Source organism: Pelophylax lessonae (assembly GCF_965119305.1).
Source record: "Pelophylax lessonae genome assembly, chromosome: 9".
Lineage (NCBI taxonomy): Eukaryota > Metazoa > Chordata > Amphibia > Anura > Ranidae > Pelophylax > Pelophylax lessonae.
Window position 1 is genome coordinate 112673917 of NC_138776.1, and position 20683 is coordinate 112694599.

The 20683-nt window shown below is 39.3% G+C and overlaps 1 protein-coding gene across 40 annotated transcripts in view; it reads left to right on the forward strand.

Annotated features, from left to right (window-relative positions):
- The window catches only part of ANK3 (ankyrin 3), a 920123-nt gene that overhangs the window by 674710 nt on the left and 224730 nt on the right, over positions 1-20683 (forward strand). For all 40 annotated transcript variants that reach the window (XM_082268127.1, XM_082268156.1, XM_082268164.1 and 37 more), the window contains 2 exons: positions 3081-3179; positions 11090-11287. In XM_082268127.1, coding sequence (XP_082124253.1) covers positions 3081-3179; positions 11090-11287 — 297 coding nt within the window. The remainder of the gene's footprint in view (positions 1-3080; positions 3180-11089; positions 11288-20683) is intronic.

A 20683-nucleotide genomic window follows, 5' to 3' on the forward strand; every position in this document is an offset into this window, starting at 1 on the left:
AAACAGCGGGAGCGAGCCTCCGGCGACGCGCAAGCGCCGCCCAGAAGGGGGAGTGTCCAACGACGTTAATACTACGTCGCTGGACGATAACGAACCACTCTGCCGCAGTAGTATTACTGTGAGCGGTTCTAAAGTGGTTAACACAGGGCAAAAGGGGCCCAGTTATTGTTGTAGGGCCAAAGCAGCTGCACCTTGAGCCTGCACCGTCTTCAAATAGTTGATAAGTACGGTAAATTCGGGAGGGCCCAAGAAAATATTTGCCCAGGGTTCAATCAATATTAAAGATAGCCTTGTTCAGCACATTGTTTTTTAAACTAGTTTTGTTAGTTCTCTTTTTCTCAATTTCTTTTCTCTTCAGTTTGCTGTTCTCTTTAATAATAGATAAAAAAAAGCTGACTGGGTATCAAAGTGTGCCAAAGCTGCTATGATAAAAAACCCACATGTCTCCATGCAGTTTGTATTAGTCTTTGCATATACACACTAAAGGCATATGCAGCATTTCTTCTTGATCAGCCCTGATAAAGAGGGGGGGGGGGTTACCTCTGAAAAAAGTTGCTTGTCAGTTATTGGTTGGACAACCCAAAAAAATATCCATAGTGTAAATAAGGACACACGTGTATGGCATCCTGTTTGCGGATCGTTTGTCTCTACAGAAGAGAGCTCACACTGTTAGTTTTATATGGGGAACGCTTGTTTTTCTGCTTCCAGCACTTGACAAGGTAAGCATTCAACTGCGAGGGATAGGGATAGGAAGTGGATTATGTGCTAAGTTAGTGTTGGGGGTGTTATTATAACTGTTAGAGCTAAGATGTTGTTAGAGGGCAGTTTCTCACTTTAAGAATTAGGTTGAAGCATACCTAAAGGCAAAACTTTTTTTGTTTTTGTTTTGGTTAGCGTGCATAGGGATTAGACCACTTGTCAGTTTTTATGTCTGTGTCCCCCGTTTAGGAGGTATACCCCTTTCTATTTTGTCCTGTTTACCATTATCATTGAATGTGAAACTAAAAGAAAATCCCAAATTTTGGGTTGTCCCAATAAAATAGAGGGGGAATCTTCCAATAGGGACGCTAGTTCTGGTGAGCTGTGGGTCCCCAAGGAATTCCCTTAATTTGCAGGGTTTTCCTCTCACTTCCTGTTTGGCTATGAGACAGGAAGTGAAGGGAAATCTCCCCAATGGAACACATATAGAAAAAAAAATCTGACAGGGGTTATATCCCTCCCTTACTCTAATTAAAATGAAAAAAACTTTTGCCCATAGTTCTACTTTAGATATTAGGGGTTCGGGTAGGGGAAGGTAAAAGTTCTAATAGACTCTGTAAAAAACAGTATGTACTCTTAATTCTTTTTTTTTTTTTTTTTTTTTTTTATTGATGTTGTGATCCTACTTTCTGTTGGAGGGTGGCTACATTTGTTCTCCATGGTCCTGCTGTATGTAGAAACAAAACCACCTTCTCTGATTCCCTCCCAAGGATGTGATTTGTAGTGTGTATAGAGCAGCGCATATGACCATTGACCACAACTAATGTGCGCTGCTTGTTCTTTACACATAGAAGTGAGAAGGAAGAGAGGAGGTCTTGAAGCTCACAGAATACATTACATAGAAATCAACTTAATTAAAAATAGATTACAGGTCCATAAAAGTGACAATAAAAATAAATAATATTCTTAATAACCAAAAATATCCCATACACATCTACAACTTAATGGCTCCATATTCTTCCCTGCTTACTTCTGTTTGTTTGGAACAAGCAGTGCACTTTGGTTGTGGTCATTGCTCTATGTACACTACTCATCCCATAATTTACAGTCCATCTCAGGAGAATTGAAGAGAGGGTGGCTATGCTCCTACAAACAGTGGGACCTTGAAAAACAAGCATAGCTACCATCTAACAGGAAGTCAGATCACAAAAGCAAAAAAACAGGAATTTATAGATTTGGAGACAGAGAGCAAAAGAAGGTCCTTTTTTGAGTTAAAAATACATACAGTACTGGACTTTTTTTTCCTTTTAACCAGAGTTTAATGTCACTTTAAAGTGGTTCCAAAGGCTAAAGGTGTTTTACCTTCATTCTATGCATGAAGGTAAAAAAACATTCAGTGTCGAGCTCCCCCCTCAGCCCCCTCAATACCTCAATACTAAACCCAATCTCGATACGGCGATGTGCACAAGAACAGCGTCTCTCCCAGGTCTTTCCCTCCTCATTGGCTGAGATGCAGCAGCAGGAGCCATTGGCTCCTGCTACTGTTAATCACAGCCAGTGGGAAGTGAACTGGGGTGGGCCTGTGCCACACTCTCTGTGTTTTATGGGCCCAGAGAGTCGGCATGGGAGCGATCAGGAGTGCCCTCATAGCAAACGGCTTGCAGTGGGGACACTCGGCAAGGGGGTGGGGCCCAGAGCGGTGGCGGGGGGCCCGAGAAGAGGAGGATAGGGGCTACTGTGTACAAAACCATTGCACAGAGCAGGTAAGTATGACATGCTTTTTGTTTCCTTTACAAAGCCATTAATTAGTGGATGTGCATGGCTTAGCTTTGGAGAAAAATGATAAAACTTAATGTCACCTTAAGTGTTCTGTGGTGTTTTATGATTAGGGAGTTTTAACATGTTATTTATACTTTAGGCAGCTTAAGGATCTTGACTGGACCTTTGCGCTGAAACCTAACCTAAATTCTTTCGAGCTATCCATATTAGGTTCTAGGAGTAGCCTCCCATTCTAGGGCTGTTGTAGTTTAGAATTTTTACCATCCAGTGTGTAAAGTACAAGTGCTATTATACTATTCTGTTACTTTTATATGTATTCCGGTATGCAGAATGCGTAAACAGGTACCTTTTAAGAATATTACATAACGCACATTAATGCTTTATAAATCCATCATCCTTGTTTTAAGAAAGTTGCTTGAAGTGAATACTCTGGAGGTAGCACGCATCAGTTGGCACACCAGAAGATGGTTTGCCAGCTCCAAGGTCAGAATGCACATTGCTAAAACTTCTCTGGAATTCTGGAATTGGGTGCAGATGGAAATAAAAATTGGTACTGATTCATACAGACTTATTCAGTAACTGAAAACTTTCTGCTTTTCTAGGATGGTCTGACACCTCTTCATTGTGGGGCAAGGAGCGGCCATGAACAAGTTGTGGAAATGCTACTGGACAGAGGAGCTCCTATTCTTTCCAAAACCAAGGTTTGTGCAACTATGATCCACAAAACAGAAGACAAAATACAATAGAGGGTTAGGAAAAGAATCAAAATGTTCTAGAACTAGCAGAATTTAGAGATCATGCAGTACAGAAATGATGATGCTCTTGTGTACATGTGCCATCCTCCTTTCATCAGGCATGATACATAACTATTTGAAGAAACTTTAAATTAGAATGTAGAGGTAGTGTGCTGTCAGTTGAATTGTAAATGCCACCAGCCAAAACACTGCAGAAAAAAAGGGGGAAAGTGGATGGCTGTATGCTCTAGCAGACAGTTGTGTGACTCAATAGCCCCTGCATCCCTTGCCTCCTTGGACCTGTTGTTGAATTTTTCCAGGGTCGAACAGCAATAATAATGGAAAATCAAAATTAATTATGCAAGACAGGCCAATGAAGTACCATATTAAATCCTGCCCTTGTTGTCTGATAGCCTGGAAGGATGCCACCCAAACATTCCTGGCAGGATAAGGGGGTCCATTGACTAAGCTATAACGCACGTGTCAGTTGCCATTATGAACACTATTTTCATCCATTTGAAAAGAATTTTCATCTTTCATCAGTTGTCATTGCTGAAAATAGCAGTTGTTATAGCAGATAACAGCTGTTGCATCTCCATAATTTAAACTTAATCTTGGAAATTTTGGGACAGTTGGAGTAGACAATGTCAGGTGTCAATGATGTTTCTCTTTAAACCCCTGACCACAGATGTTATGACCAAGCATATCCATATACCTAATGTAACATAAGTACATTGTACAAGTTTATGTTTGTTTAATAATGTTATGGGAATTTAAAAAATGTGGATGTTGGCTTCTATGTGAAATGTTGCCACTCCACGTCTAGAGTGACCCAAAACTAGATGTCAGAGTATAAACTATGTTGCTGAATATATGATGTAAAAAAATAAAAAAAAAAAGGTGGGGCAAGAATTTGGAAAATCACATGACAAATTATGAAAATGTTAACATATCAGATTGAGTTAAAGCCAACACAGCCTTGTTTGCATTTGTCAATTTGGGGATAGGTGTACATGGGTGGCTGGAAACCACTCTAGCTCTACCTGCACTTGGCTGTGCTGACTGCCGTTTTCAGGGTGCAGAATCTTTGATAAGGGCAGTTGGAAATGTAAGCATGGGTTCACTCCTTGGAAGTTCTGCTCACAAGGTTCAGTGAACGCTAAAAGTTGTGAGTGAGAGGGTTGATGTAGAACAGGCAGGTGCCAGTTGACCTTAGGCAGTCTCCTGCTGCCCAAGTACAAATACATTTGAATATACTGACTTTCTAAACTAACCAGAGAATAAACCATTTTGCTTAGAAAACAAAGAAAAAAAACAATAGTCCTTCCTTATGGAATGGAGAGAACAAATGAAAACTTCTTCAGAGCAGTTAGATATTTGATATATTTCTTTTTTTTTAAGCTGGCTGCTATGAGCAGCTTGTCCACTTTTGCTTTAATTAAGTTGTATACGGGGACTTAGTTACACAAAACCAAATAGAGTTTTTATACAGTGATTTAGTTTGTTTTAGTGTTTCCCAGGCAGAAAATTACAAGTAGTGAAGAATGTCAGCGCATTAAAAAACAAAAATCTGTCGTAGGAATATGGAAGATGGCATTGTTGGCTTATTTTTGAAGGTGCAAGCTTTGGGGCTTCCTTCTCTTTCCTTCTCTTTCTTTCACTACTATGTGAGTCCCAGACCTGGAACAAGCATTTGTATATCAGTTGTCCAAACATTGCATACTTTTTCTTATTTAGTGTTAAATAATTTAAGGATAAGGATGACAACATGCACCCTTTAGAAGCAAGTTCACAATATTACTATAATATAATTAAATGAGGCTAGAATTTGTACACAAACTAAAGTTTGCCAAAAAAGTATAAATATGTTGTCACCCATAGGACTTTCCAGCTTCCACAGAAATAAACTATGAAAACCTTATTATTCCCCCAACATCAGATGTTCCTAACCAGATGACCTAATTGTTCAGTTGAATATATTAACAAAAAAATTTAAAATATTTGAAAATGTTTTGATAATACAACCTCCAAAAATAAAAAATGCAAAAAATTAAAAGAACAAAACAAAAAAGGTGGGAAAGGAAAATGCTGAAAACAGTTAAAAATGATCATCCCCTGAGGGTGCAATGGACTATCCAGTATATTGTACACCTATGTTTGTCTGTATACAGGTACAAATTAAAGTTCTTTAAAATTGTAGAATTCCCCTGTTCAAAGATCGGCGATGTATCCCCAAAGCAAAAGCATCAAATATGTGTTTATAAGTTGCTCGTTAATACAGCATAGTTCACGTATGTATACAGCATAGTTGACATTGAGTTACAGAGTCTAACAAGAGTGCAGCTGCTGGGAAATTACGGAAGTGGTAAACCCACCATCATAGTCACAGAGTTTTTTATCCTCATAACGCCATGGAACTCTGCTGGTGGATTTCTTCATATGGTCCTGGCTTCTGTATGGGGAATACATCACCAATATTTGAACTGGGGACTTCTGTGTGTATATATTTTAAAACATTGTACATCTAAATGTGACTGTGGAGGACAAATGGTTCTCAGATTTAGAATTTATTAATTGTCCATGCGTTGTAGAGGTCTTCTATTGAACCATCACAAGTCTATATAATTTGATTGATACAAGTGCAGGTGGGCAAGCATTATCAATGATGGACAGCAATGAGAATTGTGCATACCCATATGAGTGTGCATGGATTAGAAGTTTCACTCTCATCTCTATTCTCCTAATAAAGAAATAGCTTTAGATGTCATAAAAATAGATACACCTTTAGATGTCATTCTATGACTTGAGAGCTACAGTCCCCATTGAGCAGTTTTGTGCTAGCATCCTGCAATGAGGAGTCTGGCTGCATATTAGGATGGCCCTACGTGAACCTTTGTTTGCACTTAGGCTGGGACTATAGCAGGCAACTACCAATCTTACGGCAGCAGTTATTTCCGGCTGGATGAATTGTTATTGTTGGCTTCTACATTACAACAGAGGGCTGCCTTGTAATGCCCCTATAAATTAGTAGATATTTGTTCTTACATATTTGTTGATTGTCTTTGTTGTTTTTACAATATTATTGAAGCCCAGGAGACACTGCTTTATTCTATGGATGGAAAATAATTGCCATTATATAAAGTAAAGTAATACTAAAGGCAAAACTTTTTTTTAGTTTTGGATTAAGGAGAGAGGGGATTTGAACACCTGTCAGTTTTTATTGCTGTCTGTGTCCCCAATAACGTGATGCACTCTCTCTATTTATCCTGTTTAGTATCATCTATGAGGTTGTCACGTACCCGATAGAAGAGTGTGACACAATGAGGAAAGCCTCTCTTACACCTCTGACTCGGGGCTCCTAATAGAGCAGACAGGTGTCACAGGAGTACAGAGTTTCACGAGCGCCTATTGGTCTTGTTAGCAGCAGGGCTAGAGTAGACGGACTCTCTGGATCAAGCAGAAGAAGATCTTCAGTAGACCACAGTGGAGCAGGAGTGCCAGATGGACACCTAGTAAGCATGAGACAGGAGCAGGCTGGCACTGGTGACAGCAGACAGTTGGTGAGCAGGTGCCAGAGGAATATAGGCAGAGGCTCACAGCAGGCAGTCCAACAGTAATGGAGACAGAGGTGAAGTCAGATAAACTGGGTCATACACAGACAGATGATTTAGGTGCAGATGCATAGGTAGAAGCAAAATCAGGATACAGGCTGCATCAGTCACAGATCAGTGGAGCATCAGCAAGGGGCTCAGGCAGAAGCGAGGTCAGAGGCAGGCCAGGGTCAGTGCAGGTGGAGTTCAGGGGTAGTCAAAACAAGCTGTGCAGGTATGCACGGGAATGCTGTATACACGACCGCACTAAAGCATAGCACAGGCTCAGGTTCGATAGCCTGCTTGGCGTGAATGCAAGCAGCAGATGCGCACTCTAGCAACAGATGTATGCGCAGATATATGTGCATGAGCACGTGCACATTTTCTGTGTATGTAAAGGAACATGAATTAGCCTGCGTCAATGCACAGGATGCTGTCCAGAAGAACTATCTAGTCTGCTGGTATGCCATTTCTTACAGAAAGTAAAAGAAAATCCCAAATTTTGGGTTGTCCCTAGAAAAATAATAGAGGGGAAATCTTCTAATGGGTACACTAGTTCTGGTGACATGGGGCTCCCCAAGAGATGTGCAGGGATTTCTTCTCACTTCCTGTTTTGGCTATGTGACAGGAAGTGAAGGTTTATCTCCCTATTGGGACAAAGCCGGCAAAAATAAACCTTACAGGGGTTATAATATTTTTTAACAAAATGTACCTTTTTGAAATTATTAAAATTACAGTTACTAATAACTTCTGTGGTTGCCTTAGAATTAAATCTGGAAGGAATTCTACAAGTTTAAAAACTTTAAGCTGTGCTTAAATACAGGCTCCATACCACTGCCAGAGCTGCAGATACAACTTTATTCAAATAAAATTCAGAGGGACATTCCAAAAAGTAGCCAATGCATTTTTGGCCACTTATTGGATTGCCCCCCTGACTTTTACTGGAATAAAGTTGTATCTGGACCTCTTAGTGTAGCACTTCAATTTCAATTTTTGTTACCTTACACTAAAAGCCAAAAGAACTTGAAGATTCTCTATGGCAGGGATCTCCAAACTATGGCCTGCCTGCTGTTGCGGGGCTACTTGTCCCATAAAGCATTGTAAAACTCTGTCATTCACAGACATGGCTAGGCATGATGGGAATTGTAGTTCCTGAACAACTGGAGGGCCATAGTTGGAGACTCCTGCTCTAGGATATAGAAGCTGCAAACCTGGGGACCAGATCACTTACATCAACATCAAAACTTTAACAAAGCATTACCAGTAAGATAACCCTGTGGGTCCAGCGCCATTTTTCCACTTTTCCCAATTTGAGTACGTGCGAACATTTGTATACAATACGCAAGATTCACCCTAAGGGATTGATCTTTTGCAACTGTTTTAAGCATTTCTTAACCAATTTTGGTTTTTATTTTTTGCATTTTTTTATTTTTATGATGTTGTAATTTTTTTTATTTATACTTTTGGTGTTTGTATATACTGTTTTTTGAATATTCATCCAGTCAGAATATTTTTCTTTTATCAGGCAATAATAAGGTTTTGATAATCTCATATGTATAGCCTGACAAATTCCCTCTAAATTATTTGTTGGAAGGAAATTATAAAAGTTAATACTGATGACACACAGTTTTCCAACTACAGTTACAGCCAAAAATGTAAGTGTATTTTATTGGGATTTTATGTGATAGACCAACACAAAGTGGTACATAATTGTGAAGTGGAAGGAAAATGATAAATGGTTTTCAAACTTTTTTACAAATAAATATCTAAAAAATGTGAAAAATGTCAAGAGGTACGAATACTTTTTTAAGGCACTGCATGCAGATTGTTTCAGCATGGTTTGTAATCATTTGTAGTCTATTGTTAGGTGATAAAGTGATAATATTTTTATTACTTCAAGCCATTTGAATAAGCTTATTGTACTCTTCTGAAAACCTGCCCATGCATGGCAGCCCCAAGGCTAACATTTGATTTATTTTAACTTCCATGTGGGAAAGTCCTTTCACTATAATCTCTGCCTACGTAAGTGCAAAGGAATGTATGCTGTGCTAGCTGCATTTTATGTCAGTAGATAATTTACTCTATCTCAGCCTTGTATTTCCTCAACATTCCATGTCCATTTATATGTAGATAAAGCCTTGAATTACAATAAAGTTTTGTATCTGATGCGATAGGCTCCAGGCCTGTGTTACATACTGTATACCCTAGTAAAAGAATCACAGCTGGAGTGTGTGTCATTATCTCATGTGACCGTATGCTTTGCAGATTGTCCAAGACAAATGTTTAAATATTTGCCGATTCCTGTTAACCCAGTACAAACTGGTTTTTAATAGGGAAGCGTGACATATAATTTGGAAAACCAGTTGAGCCTGAACAATGCTGTAAAATAATTACATTGTTTAACCCAGAGATGTATCCTAAAGCACTGATGGACTGGGATTTTGTATGTTAGCTGAAAAAAAATCTATGTATATGTAAAACTGCCAATGGACACTGGGATGCCATTATTCAGTAATAACTAATCGGAGCAGTCTCATGGTGCCCCATATGGCATCTACTATTTATAGTCTGATAGATAGTCAGTAATGGAAAGAGGTGGGTTGTAGATACTCATCTGCTGAGCTAATTAGAACAATCTACTACTGACACTGGACTCCCACGTTCCAACAGTTTGATAGGCCATGCTTCATATATAGGAATAATATAATAGGAATGTGCCAAAAAGTCAAGTAGTTAAAGGAAGTCTGTCAGGTCATAATTAAAGAAGCTACCATTGCTGACTTGCTTTGATGATGCATGCTTCTAAGCTGACATCCTGTTTTTAGAGTCCCTTTTTAGTTCGAAATTGAGCTAAAATTAGCACGTGCATATGGTGTCTTGATAATTTAATATAAGATGAGAGGAAAGAGCAGCATCATCTAAGTGCAGTCGTAAAACAATTTTATTCCAGAAAATGAGTATGGCAACTCAGTGTGTGAGAAGCAACAGTGCAAGCGGTAGGAATGTAGTTCATCTGCTCAGAAGGAAGGACGTAGGGGAGGGGAACTGGAGAGCGGCTGCTGGTCTTAGCTGCGCTGGTGGCGTCCAGCGCTTCCTGGATCCTCGGCAACTTAGAGTGAGCTCCTTTATCAGGCAATCAATGGGGCCATCTTGGAAGTGGTATAAATACCGAGCTGAGGCCTGTGGGAGTGTCAGGACAGCACCATGGCGACAAGACAACAAGATGGAGACTAATAATAAAGCTATAAATGGGCGCTGCAGTAATAACACAATGCATCTTAGACTAAATACTGGAAAGTAATAATGCATTAAAAAAAAGTAAAAGAAGCAAATTGAATAAATACCAATCAAACTGAATAAAAACATTAAAAAACATTAACATTGTGCATAATAGTGAAAAAAGAATAGAAAGTATGTATATTAAAATATTAATAACTAAACCTCTATACCTGATCTAATAAAAATATTGGGGAAAAAAGGTGTACTTACTATTGACAAGTACCAACACAAAGGTAGAGACCTTAAGGGTCCTTACCCTGCAGTAATGAATGGGATGTAAAATAATGGTAAATGATAGGCAGACATGTACTACAATACTCCCTAAATAAAGAATGATGAATGACTAATAAATCAATCAAACACTCTGATGGGCTATAGGGTGAAATTATAGATATACTATAAGTATATATAACTATGTGACACTATAATAACACAAACGGGCAGAGGTGAGGAGAACATTATATTGTAATGACATGGGGGTGATTAGAGCAGAGGACTGACCTCTAGATCTTCGTTTAAACCCCCCCGGGTGGCAAAGTGTCAAGTCGATAGATCCAATAGGATTCTTGGGAGCATGCTTAGGGGAGGTCTGCTATTCCTTTTTTGTTTAACAGATGTTAGTATTGGACCAGGGTATATTGCTTTGCTCCATTATAATCTCATAGGTGGTCCAGAACCTGATTATGTGATCTAATAAGGTTGCCTTTTTCTGATCAAATTTACAAATACTTTGGCAAGTATAAAAATTCACCTATAGGTTTTTAATTGTGTGTACAGCTGCTCCCATGGAAACCAGCTTTAATAAGGTTATAACTTGATATTATGTTTTTTGAATATTATTTTGTTTAGGAAAGACTAACAAGGAAAAAACAGTTTTCAATGATCAAATGTGAGCGTGCCAAGCCTACAGTAGTAAATGGCTGGCTATATGTGTTGATGGGACAGCATTGTGGGAAACCTGATACCTGTCAGTCTGAGCTGTCACTAACTCTGTCTATTTGTTTACAGAATGGTCTGTCCCCACTGCATATGGCAACCCAAGGAGATCATTTGAACTGTGTTCAGCTGCTGCTCCTACATAATGTGCCTGTGGATGATGTCACCAATGACTATTTAACTGCGCTGCATGTCGCCGCCCATTGTGGACATTACAAAGTCGCTAAAGTCCTGCTGGATAAGAAAGCCAACCCAAATGCCAAAGCACTGGTATGAGCCAAATTGTATTATTTCTGTATGCTATTATTGCCTTCACCTTTGTAAACTATGTATTCTTTGAACATACTATACTAGTAAACCTGCTGCCTGTACTATGTCACACTGTAGCGCATGGATGCTCAACCTGTGACCCTCCAGCTTTTGCGTAACTACAAGTCTCATTATGCCAGTCTTTGGGAGTCATGCTTGTAACTGTCAGCCTTACAGTGCCTCATGGGACAGCTGGAGGGCCACAGGTTGAGCACCTATGCGGTATAGTGGCGCAATAGGTATTCATTTACTTAGTGCTAATACCATTACAGTGACGGACTGATCTTTTGGTTGACCACCATGTTCTATGTCATGTATCCTAAAGTGACACAGATCAGTTGGTCCAGGTGTGGGGAAGAATCTGGGTAAATTGCTAAGCAATACTTTGATTCAACGAATAGGGATTTTAGAACTGTACATACTCCCACCAATGCTGTACAGTTCTTACTTATCCACCCTGACTATTGTACTTTAAGTTGTTGTTTATATCTTTACATAGAAAAGCTGCAGGTTGAACAAGAACTGTGGCCTTCAAAATGCTGCAATTTTTGGAAAAACCATCATCTTTTTATTACACTTAAAAGTCAATGAATTTTCAGCTTTACTTGTAAGCTGCCATAACCTATACAATGTGATTGTATAATTTCTGTACAATGTCCCTTAAGCCTTGTACACAATGGACCGAATGTCGGAGGGGGGCATCGGCCGGTTCAATAGAAACCAGCCGACATTCGGCCTGTGTGTACTGTAGTCGGTCCGACAGAAGCCGGCTTTTCCGCTGGCTTCTGTCGAAGGGGCATGACCGAGAAAGGACTGCTGATCGGCCCCCCGATCAGCGCTCTCAGTTGATAGAGTGTTCTGGCGGGTGGGGGGCGTCCCCCTGTCAGAACACAATAGAAGAGAACGGGAGATCGCTGTACTAACGTTGAATAGTTTGTGGTTTCAGCTGGGCTGAATGAAAAAAAAAAAAAAAAAATACTAGTGTGGCTTTAGATTGACCAAAACTGTAAAATAGGAGAATGCATCTAACCAACCCATTCACTTTGTATTCAATCACGTTGGCTCTTGGATTACATAATTGATGGTAGATCTAAAGAAGATTATACAATCAGACTGTGTGGTGTATGATCACCTTCGCTAATGGTTTAAAAATAAACAGTAGAATAAAACTGTGTTCTGTGTATAAAAGTTACTCTCTACTTTTTATTACCCGTGTCATGCTGCACCTTATCCATCAAAATAGGGTGAAATTTCCATACAGTGCTAATTATAGTTCAAATATAAAGTTGATTTCAAAACAAGCACTCTAGCAGTAGGGAAGCATGCTGGGAACTGCAGTGGACAGTTATGTGAAATATCAGTTTTGAAAGAATATAGCCTTTAAAAAATTAAATAACTTGCTTTGCTGCAGTGTAAAAACTTTAAAGTAATATTCTGAAACCAGCTTGTGTTTTATGTTGCTTAAGTTAGAAAAAATGTAATTATCCTAAAATGTTTCAAATTTGTTGAAGCTGATATGTCCCGTCACTCAGAGATTTTTTTTTCCCTCAGTGCATACACTTCTCTTGTCACTTTCTACAGTTTGTGATTTATTATTTAGGCCTGTCTGCTGTGATTTCTTTTTAACTATGAGAAATTACAGCAGATCCTGTACTTTTCTGGTTTTATGGCTCTTCATGTCACAGGAAGGAAGTCTGAATTATCCACCATAAAATAAAATCTCTGCATTGGGATAAATAGGACTGTCATGCTTTAAAAAAAATAAAACACAATATTGTTTACTTTCTGCTATAAAACATTTCCAATATCAGTTTAGGCCAATTTGTATTCTGCTACATATTTTTGGTAAAAAAAATCCCAAAAAGCGTATTTTAATTGGTTTGCGCAAAAGTTATAGCGTTTACAAACTACGGGATAGATTTTTGAACTTTTTATTTTTTTGTTGTTTTTATTAGTAATGGCGACAATCAGTGATTTTTAGCAGGACTGCGACTGTGGTGGACAGATCTGACACCTAACTGATATTTTTGACACTTTTTGGGGACATTAATACAGTAATCAGTGCTAAATAATATGCACTGTTACTGTATAAATGACGCTGGCAGGGAAGGGGTTTATATTGGGGTGATCAAAGGGGTAATGTATGCCTAATTGTGGGATGGGGGGGGGGGGCTATGTGACAGGCCCCCTTAATGACAGGCACACACGATCTCTGTGTGCCCATGTGACAGAAGAGCCGCCTGCTTTGTTTACATAGGCAGGCGGCTCTCCTGTCAGATTCTGTGAAGATTGCGGGAGGCTGGCGGTGATCATGCCTGCTCCTCTTGCGGTCTGGCTCTCGCTGTGTCTAATCACAGCAGGAGCGTGGCACCGCGTGCACATAATCACGTAGATCTATGTGATAATGCACAGCTGAGCCGCCCTGCGGCAGTAAATCTACGTGGGGCGGTCGGCAAGTGGTTAAAGTATAACTATAGGCAAACCTTTTTTTTTTTTGGATAGAGTAAGGAAGGGTTGTAACCACTGTCTGTTTATTTTTTGCTATTTGTATCCCTTTGGGGAGATATACCTTCACTTACTGTCCCATAGCTAAAACCGGAATCCCTTTGGGCCCCCCAGGTCACAAGAACTAGTGTCTCCATTAGAAGATTTCCACTCCACTAACGTTCTGGTGACAACCTAAATTTTGGGATTTTCTTTTACTTTCACTTTCAATAACAGTAAACAGGACAAATAGAGAGGGCGAATCTCACTAACGGGGGTCACAGACAACAAAAGGATCCTGACAGGGGTTCTAATCCCTCTTCATTCTATCCAAAACTGAAAAAAAAGCTTTGCCTTTAGTTATACTTAAATTTTTTTTATCTTCCCTGCCTTCCCAGCCCCCCCTCCCCACTCAGCCCCTGGCATATCTCATTAAGTGTTATACCTTTGTTTTGGTTGAGACCCCTTCTATGGGGGGCCCATCCACGCATTGTGACCTCGGCCACACCTTCAGTTTGTACGTGCCCTTACTGCTTCTCAGTCGGGATGCCGGGTCGATCTCTTATGCGCATCACATTGTTACCTGTTCCTTGAATGTTATATGCTGTCGTTTTATATTTTACTGTGACTTGTTATATCACGGCATGTACCTAATCTTTCTACTGCATGTTACTGTACCATGTTTCTTTTGCCTTCAATAAAAAACGTTTAAAAAGAACGTTTTTTTATCTTAATGCATTTTCAGCATTAAGGTAAAAATCGTCTGTTCTTCAGGTTCCTCCTCCTCACCTCCCTTATACTTACCTCTGCCGATAATTGGATTGGATAGAGATAACTGGATTGGATAGAAGTTAGCAGTGCTTTACTTCATTCACTAAGCTAAAGGAATATTCCTTTTCAGAGTGAACTACCTATTTGCCTTAAGTAATTGAAGCCCCAAGTGTCTGAAAGGAGAAAGCTTCTGCTGTATTCTCTGTTTATAAAGCCCTTAGAACCCGTGTCAAATAAATGTTTATTTCTAAAATTAAGATCGTACATTTTTTAGCAAAAAAAAAAAAACCATAGGTTTAAGAGCCGGCTCACACTGAGGCGACACGACTCCTTACTACTTCGGGGGCGACTTGTGCATTACATTGCACCACGACTTCGGAGCGACTTGCAGGGACTTCACCTATTAAAAAAATAAATAATGTGGCCCCAGGAATCTAACACTGCTTGTTTTTGGTGCAAGGATACAGTGGTGTCGGCACTGATCCTGTTGGTCATTTGCCTGACATTTTTAGTTATGGCAAAGCTAGTATGAATTTCAGGGGGTTTATCTAGTGTCAGAGTTTAGGTTTAGGTTAGGGGATTCTAGAGAGGGGATTCTAGAGAAAATACCTGATTCTGGTTTCCTGTTGCAGAAAATGACCATACTGTATTTGTCTTATGGGGACAACAGGATTTTAGTGAGCAAATTTATGGCAATCAATACCCAGTTTGTCCTTTATTTAATGGTTGTTTTTACCATATAAACCCCAGTGGAATGCTGCAAGCTCACTTTTCACTTTTGTTCACTTTTCAGGATTTGAATCTTGAGCGTACTGTAAATACAAAAACCTCATTAGTAGTTACAGGGGACACTACTTTTTTTTTTCCCAAATCTCCATCTTCCTTACAAATGCCAGTGGTATTGTGTAATGAATGTTTATGTTTAACATGTGTGGGAAAATCTTTTCTTTTCTTCCATTTTTGATTTACGGCCAATTAAAAATGAAATAAACTTTCCTCAAAATTTGTGAGTGTCACCCCCCTCCACATACTGTCATCCAACAACCTGTCATCTTGTTTTATTAGTTTCCTTTCCTTTTGTACCTTGTTAAAATACCAGTTAATGATAGATTGGCTTATGGAAGATCCAGAAGTTCCTTATCAGCAGGTTGCCTCGTGGTTCTTTTCATGTCAAATCAACCCAACCAAGCCTGGATATTGAATAAAAGAGACACATTGCACTTATTAGACCTTAGCGTCTCTTACTGACAGTGTGAACCAAAGAAAATTACTCTTCCATTGTGTCCTTCCTTTGACTTTGCTGGGAGATTTAAAAGTCATTTTTTATCTCTTGTATTTTTTGGTCCAATCTAAAGCTTTAAAATACCCATGGTGTCTAGTACTTTAAACTTACCTATTACACAAGATTGCAAAGCTTACCATTAATATTGTATGTTGAGTGAAAATTGAACCACAGTGTTCAGTTATGTAGAGTTGCAAGTACAAGTATTAAATAATTATGGACTGAGTTATCATAGATAATTAAAACCACTTAGGAAATGTTGCATGTAGCTATACTTGTAAAGGCCCCTTTCACACAGGCGAACCATTTAGATCCACCTGTCAGTTTTTTTGGTGGATCTGAACGGTCACCATATGCATCTCTATGGGGCATGAGATGTCAGCGGAGACATGTCCGCTGACATCCCATCCGATCCGTCAAATCTGGACAGATGGAAACCCTATTTTCCATCCCAGCGGATCGGATTGGATCGGAAGAGAACGGACCATCTGATTCCCCCATAGAGATGCATGAGGACCTGACAGCTGTGTCTACACACACAGAGTGGAGACACAGCTGTCATCCTCCTGCTCAGCGGGGGGATCGGCGGATCGATCCCCCGCTGAGAAAAATTCTGGAGTTTACTATTTGTTAGAGGCCTATTGGAACTGCACCATTTTTTCTTCCCATCAAGTCTGGATTTACCAGTAGGCACAATAGGCTTGTGCCCATAGGCAATGAAGAGAGAGCAGCTTTTGCCTGTGCAGTTATTGGCTATTCATACTTTCCTGTCATTGGAAGCAATGCATTATTTATTTGCAAGTTGAGTCTTCAGGTTGCCTACTGTAATATTATGGTGATTTGTGAATAAGTCTAAAGCTTTGCTACATAAAACCATGTAAGGGATTTTATAATTCCAAACAAGGCAAATGAACAGCCCCATAAAAAATATGCAAAGATATTTTTTTCCATGCCCTCTCAACTGCATTTGAGCAATTTATTACAATGGCTACTCTCCCTTGCAGCTACAGTATAATGGTTAATAAAAGTCTCCTATAGCAATATGAATATCTGTGACAGGCTTATTACAGCTGAAAAAAGGCAAATCTATTGTACCAAACTGGTAACTAAACTGTGAAGCAGGGGGCAGTGGCAGGTTGCTGGTGATGGCTAAAAAGATCTAGATGTACATTTTTGGACCTTATGTTACTACAGGGCTAGTACTGTATATATCAGGTTACTCCAACCCTGGTTATTCTTCATTGATTGAGAACTACTTATAAAAAGAAAAAAAAAAAATAGGGATGATTTACTCAAGACAAATAGACTGTGCACTGTAAATGATGTGAAGCTTCACTTTTCAACAAATGCGCACTCACATGCAAGGAAAATGAGAAAAAATGCTTGCACATGATTGGATGATGGACGTCAGCAGAGCTTTCCTCATTTACTAAGCACTAGTTTAAATTCCCTTGCAAAGTGCAACTGCACTTGCAAAGTACACATTCTATTTGTCTTTAGTAAATCAACCCCAATGCTTGCTTTATTTCTCTTACTTGAAATAAATAAAATGTAATTTAAAAAAATAGCAGGTACAACCCCAATTACAAAAAAGTTGTGACGCTGTGTAAATTCTACATAAAGACATGCAAATCTCATAAACCTATATTTTATTCTAAATAGAAAATAGAAAACATTTCAAATGTTTAAACTGGAAATGTACAGTTTTAAGAAAAGAATAAGATCATTTTAAAATTGATGGCAGCAACACATCTTAAAAAAGTTGGGACAGAGCAACAAAAAGCTGGCAAAAAAACATCCCCAATTCCAAAAAAGTTGGTACAAGGCCATGGTGTAGCATCCTCTCTTCTTTAAACAACACTCTAAACGTGTATGAACTGAGGAGACCAGTGATGGAGTTTTGGGAGAGGAATGTATCTTTAGTGCTATGATGGTGCCTTTCCAGATGTGCAAGCTGCCCATTCCATACGCGTTAATGTACCCCCATATCATCAGAGATGCAGGCTATTGAACTGGGGATGCAGCGCACTTGGTTGCCAAAAAGAATATCACATTTTTTTTTTCAATGATATTTTTTATTAAAGTTATGCATTTATACATACATAAATTTCAGCAGAATGTGCAGAACATAGAATACATCAAACAACATTGTGTGTATTGTAACTTATTCATATCAACAGCATAATAATAAGAATATCAAATTTTTATTCATCTGACTACAGAACAGTTTTCCACTTTGCAGCAGACCATTTTAACCACTTTAGGACCAGAGGATTTTCCTGCTTTACGTCCAGGCCACTTTTTGCAACTTGGCACTGTGCGACTTTAACTGACAATTGAGCGGTCATGCAACGCCGTACCCAAATGAAATTTACGTCCTTTTTTCCCACATACAGAGCTTTCTTTCGGTGGTATTTGATCACCTCTGCGCTTTTAATTTTTTGCGATATTAATAAAAAAACAGCGACAATTTTGAAAATATAACAATATTTTTCTACTTTGACAGTTAAAAAATATCCAATATATTAAATTTTTGTCATATATTTAAGCCAAAATTTATTTAGCTACATGTCTTTGACAAAAAAATTCTCAATGAGCGTTTTTTTAACCGCTTTAAGACCGGAAGAATTTACCCCATTCCTGACCAGGCCATATTTTGCGATTCGGCACTGCGTTACTTTAATGGACAATTGCGCTGTCGTGCAACGCTGTACCCAAATTACATTTATGTCCTTTTTTTCTCCACAAATAGAGCTTTCTTTTGGTGGTATTTGATCACCTGTGCGATTTTTACTTTTTGCGCTATAAACAAAAAAAGAGCAACAATTTTGAAAAAATAACAATATTTTTTACATTTTTTTATATGAAATTCCCCCCAAAAAAATGTAAAAATCGAAATTTTCTTAACATTGTAGGCCAATTTGTTTTCTGCTACATATTTTTGGTAAAAAAAATCGCAATAAGCGCATTTTGATTGGTTTGCGCAAAAGTTACCGCAGCTGCTAACTGAGGGAAATTTATGTCATTTTTATTGTTTTTTTTTTAACTAGTAATGGCGGCGATCTGCGGATTTTTTTGCGGGACTGCGACATTGTGGCGGACAGATAGGACCCCTAACTGACATTTTTGACATTTTTGACACTTTTAGGGGTACCAGTGACATTACTACAGCAATCAGTGCTATAAATATGCACTGTTACTGTAATAATGACACTGGCAGGGAAGGGGTTAACTTTATTGGTGATCAAGGGGTTAATGTATGCCTGGTGCTTACTGACGTGTGTAGGGGAGGGGACTGTGTGACACAGGCACAGATCGCAGGTTCAGCTATGCTGAATCCTGTAATCTGTCCCTGCCTGTCACATAGGATCTCCTCACTCGATTCCCGATGACCGGGGAAGAGCGGCGGTGATCCCCGCCTCTCCTCCAGCGGCGTAGGTCTATGTCGCTGGACAATAACGAGCCACTTTGCCGCAGTATGCTCAATGTGAGCGGTCAGCAAGTGGTTAAAAGATGCTTGGCCTAGAGAAGTTGGTGGCGTTTCTGGAGCATGTTCATATATGGCTTCTTCTGCATGACGGAGCTTTAACTTGCATTTTTTGGAGGGCACGGTGAACTGTGTACAGTGGCTTTTGGAAGTATTCTTTAAAATTCTTTGCAATTTTACATTAAGGATAAATATTCTTAAATTGTTTGACAATTTTTAGACGCAGCATGGGCTCTGTGATCATTCCAGGGAGAAGAACGTTCAGCTGTGTTTACAACAGCTGACCATTCTTCTCTCTCAATCGGAGCCGCCTGACCCGTGCATCGGCTTCCCCGCTGCCGAGTGGGGAAGGGAGCGCGTGTGCTCGCCCCCTAGCTGCCGGCGTGTGATCAACGTAGGTCTACGTCGGTTTGTGCAGGAGAGCCACACTGCCGCAGTAAAAAGGCGGCGTGTGGTCGGCAACCGGTTATACAACAGTTATAAATAGATTTTTAATGACTGTATAACTAAAGTGTGTTGTTTCTGTAATTTCTTGATGTCTAATTTACCAGCATAGACATGTCGGTCACACAGTGGGGCAGTATACAGCTGCACTCTTCATAATGATGCATTTGAAATAAAATTGCCTTGTGTCATAAATGGTTGAAAACACTAGCAAAGCACTAACAATTGTACTGTCTCGTGTCTGGGAATGGTGCCAAGGTGATAGATATATTTTTTTGCTAATGAGATTTCTGTTTCACTTGTTGCTGATTTATTGTGGCTGGGAACAAGCATTGAAGGAGCTACAAGTGCAGCCACATTCATCTTCAGGCTGTCTCCCCTCTAACTCAGTGCAATACACTTTACCTTAAAGTCATGCAACCAGGTGCTATGACTGTGATTAGGAAAGCTAAGAATAGCTAACGGTTTGCCTTTCCCTAGGCGCATACCTAAGGGGAATGGAAGATTTGTTTTCCCTCTTTTGACTGATGCCAGATGGGAGCTCTGCTACTCTGACTTGTTGTCTCAGCAAGCAATCATAGGAAGCGTGCAAATGAGAGAGGTCGGGTTACTCATCATTCTGGCATGCTTGGCATCTTTGGATTCATGTATTTTTAATAATATAGTTAAAGTATATTTGTACTTTACATAGAGTAGGGGAGGGTAAAGCTGCTGCCAGGAAGTGAGGCAGGGAATGCATTAAGGTAAAAAAATGTCTTGCATTTACAACCACTTCCTTTAATCATGCAGTAGGTTCATTGCTGTTCTTATTTATATATGATCAACATGTATAAATCCATAAGTGGTCCATAAAGTGAACTTGGTTTGGGTTATTCATTTAAAGGTTATC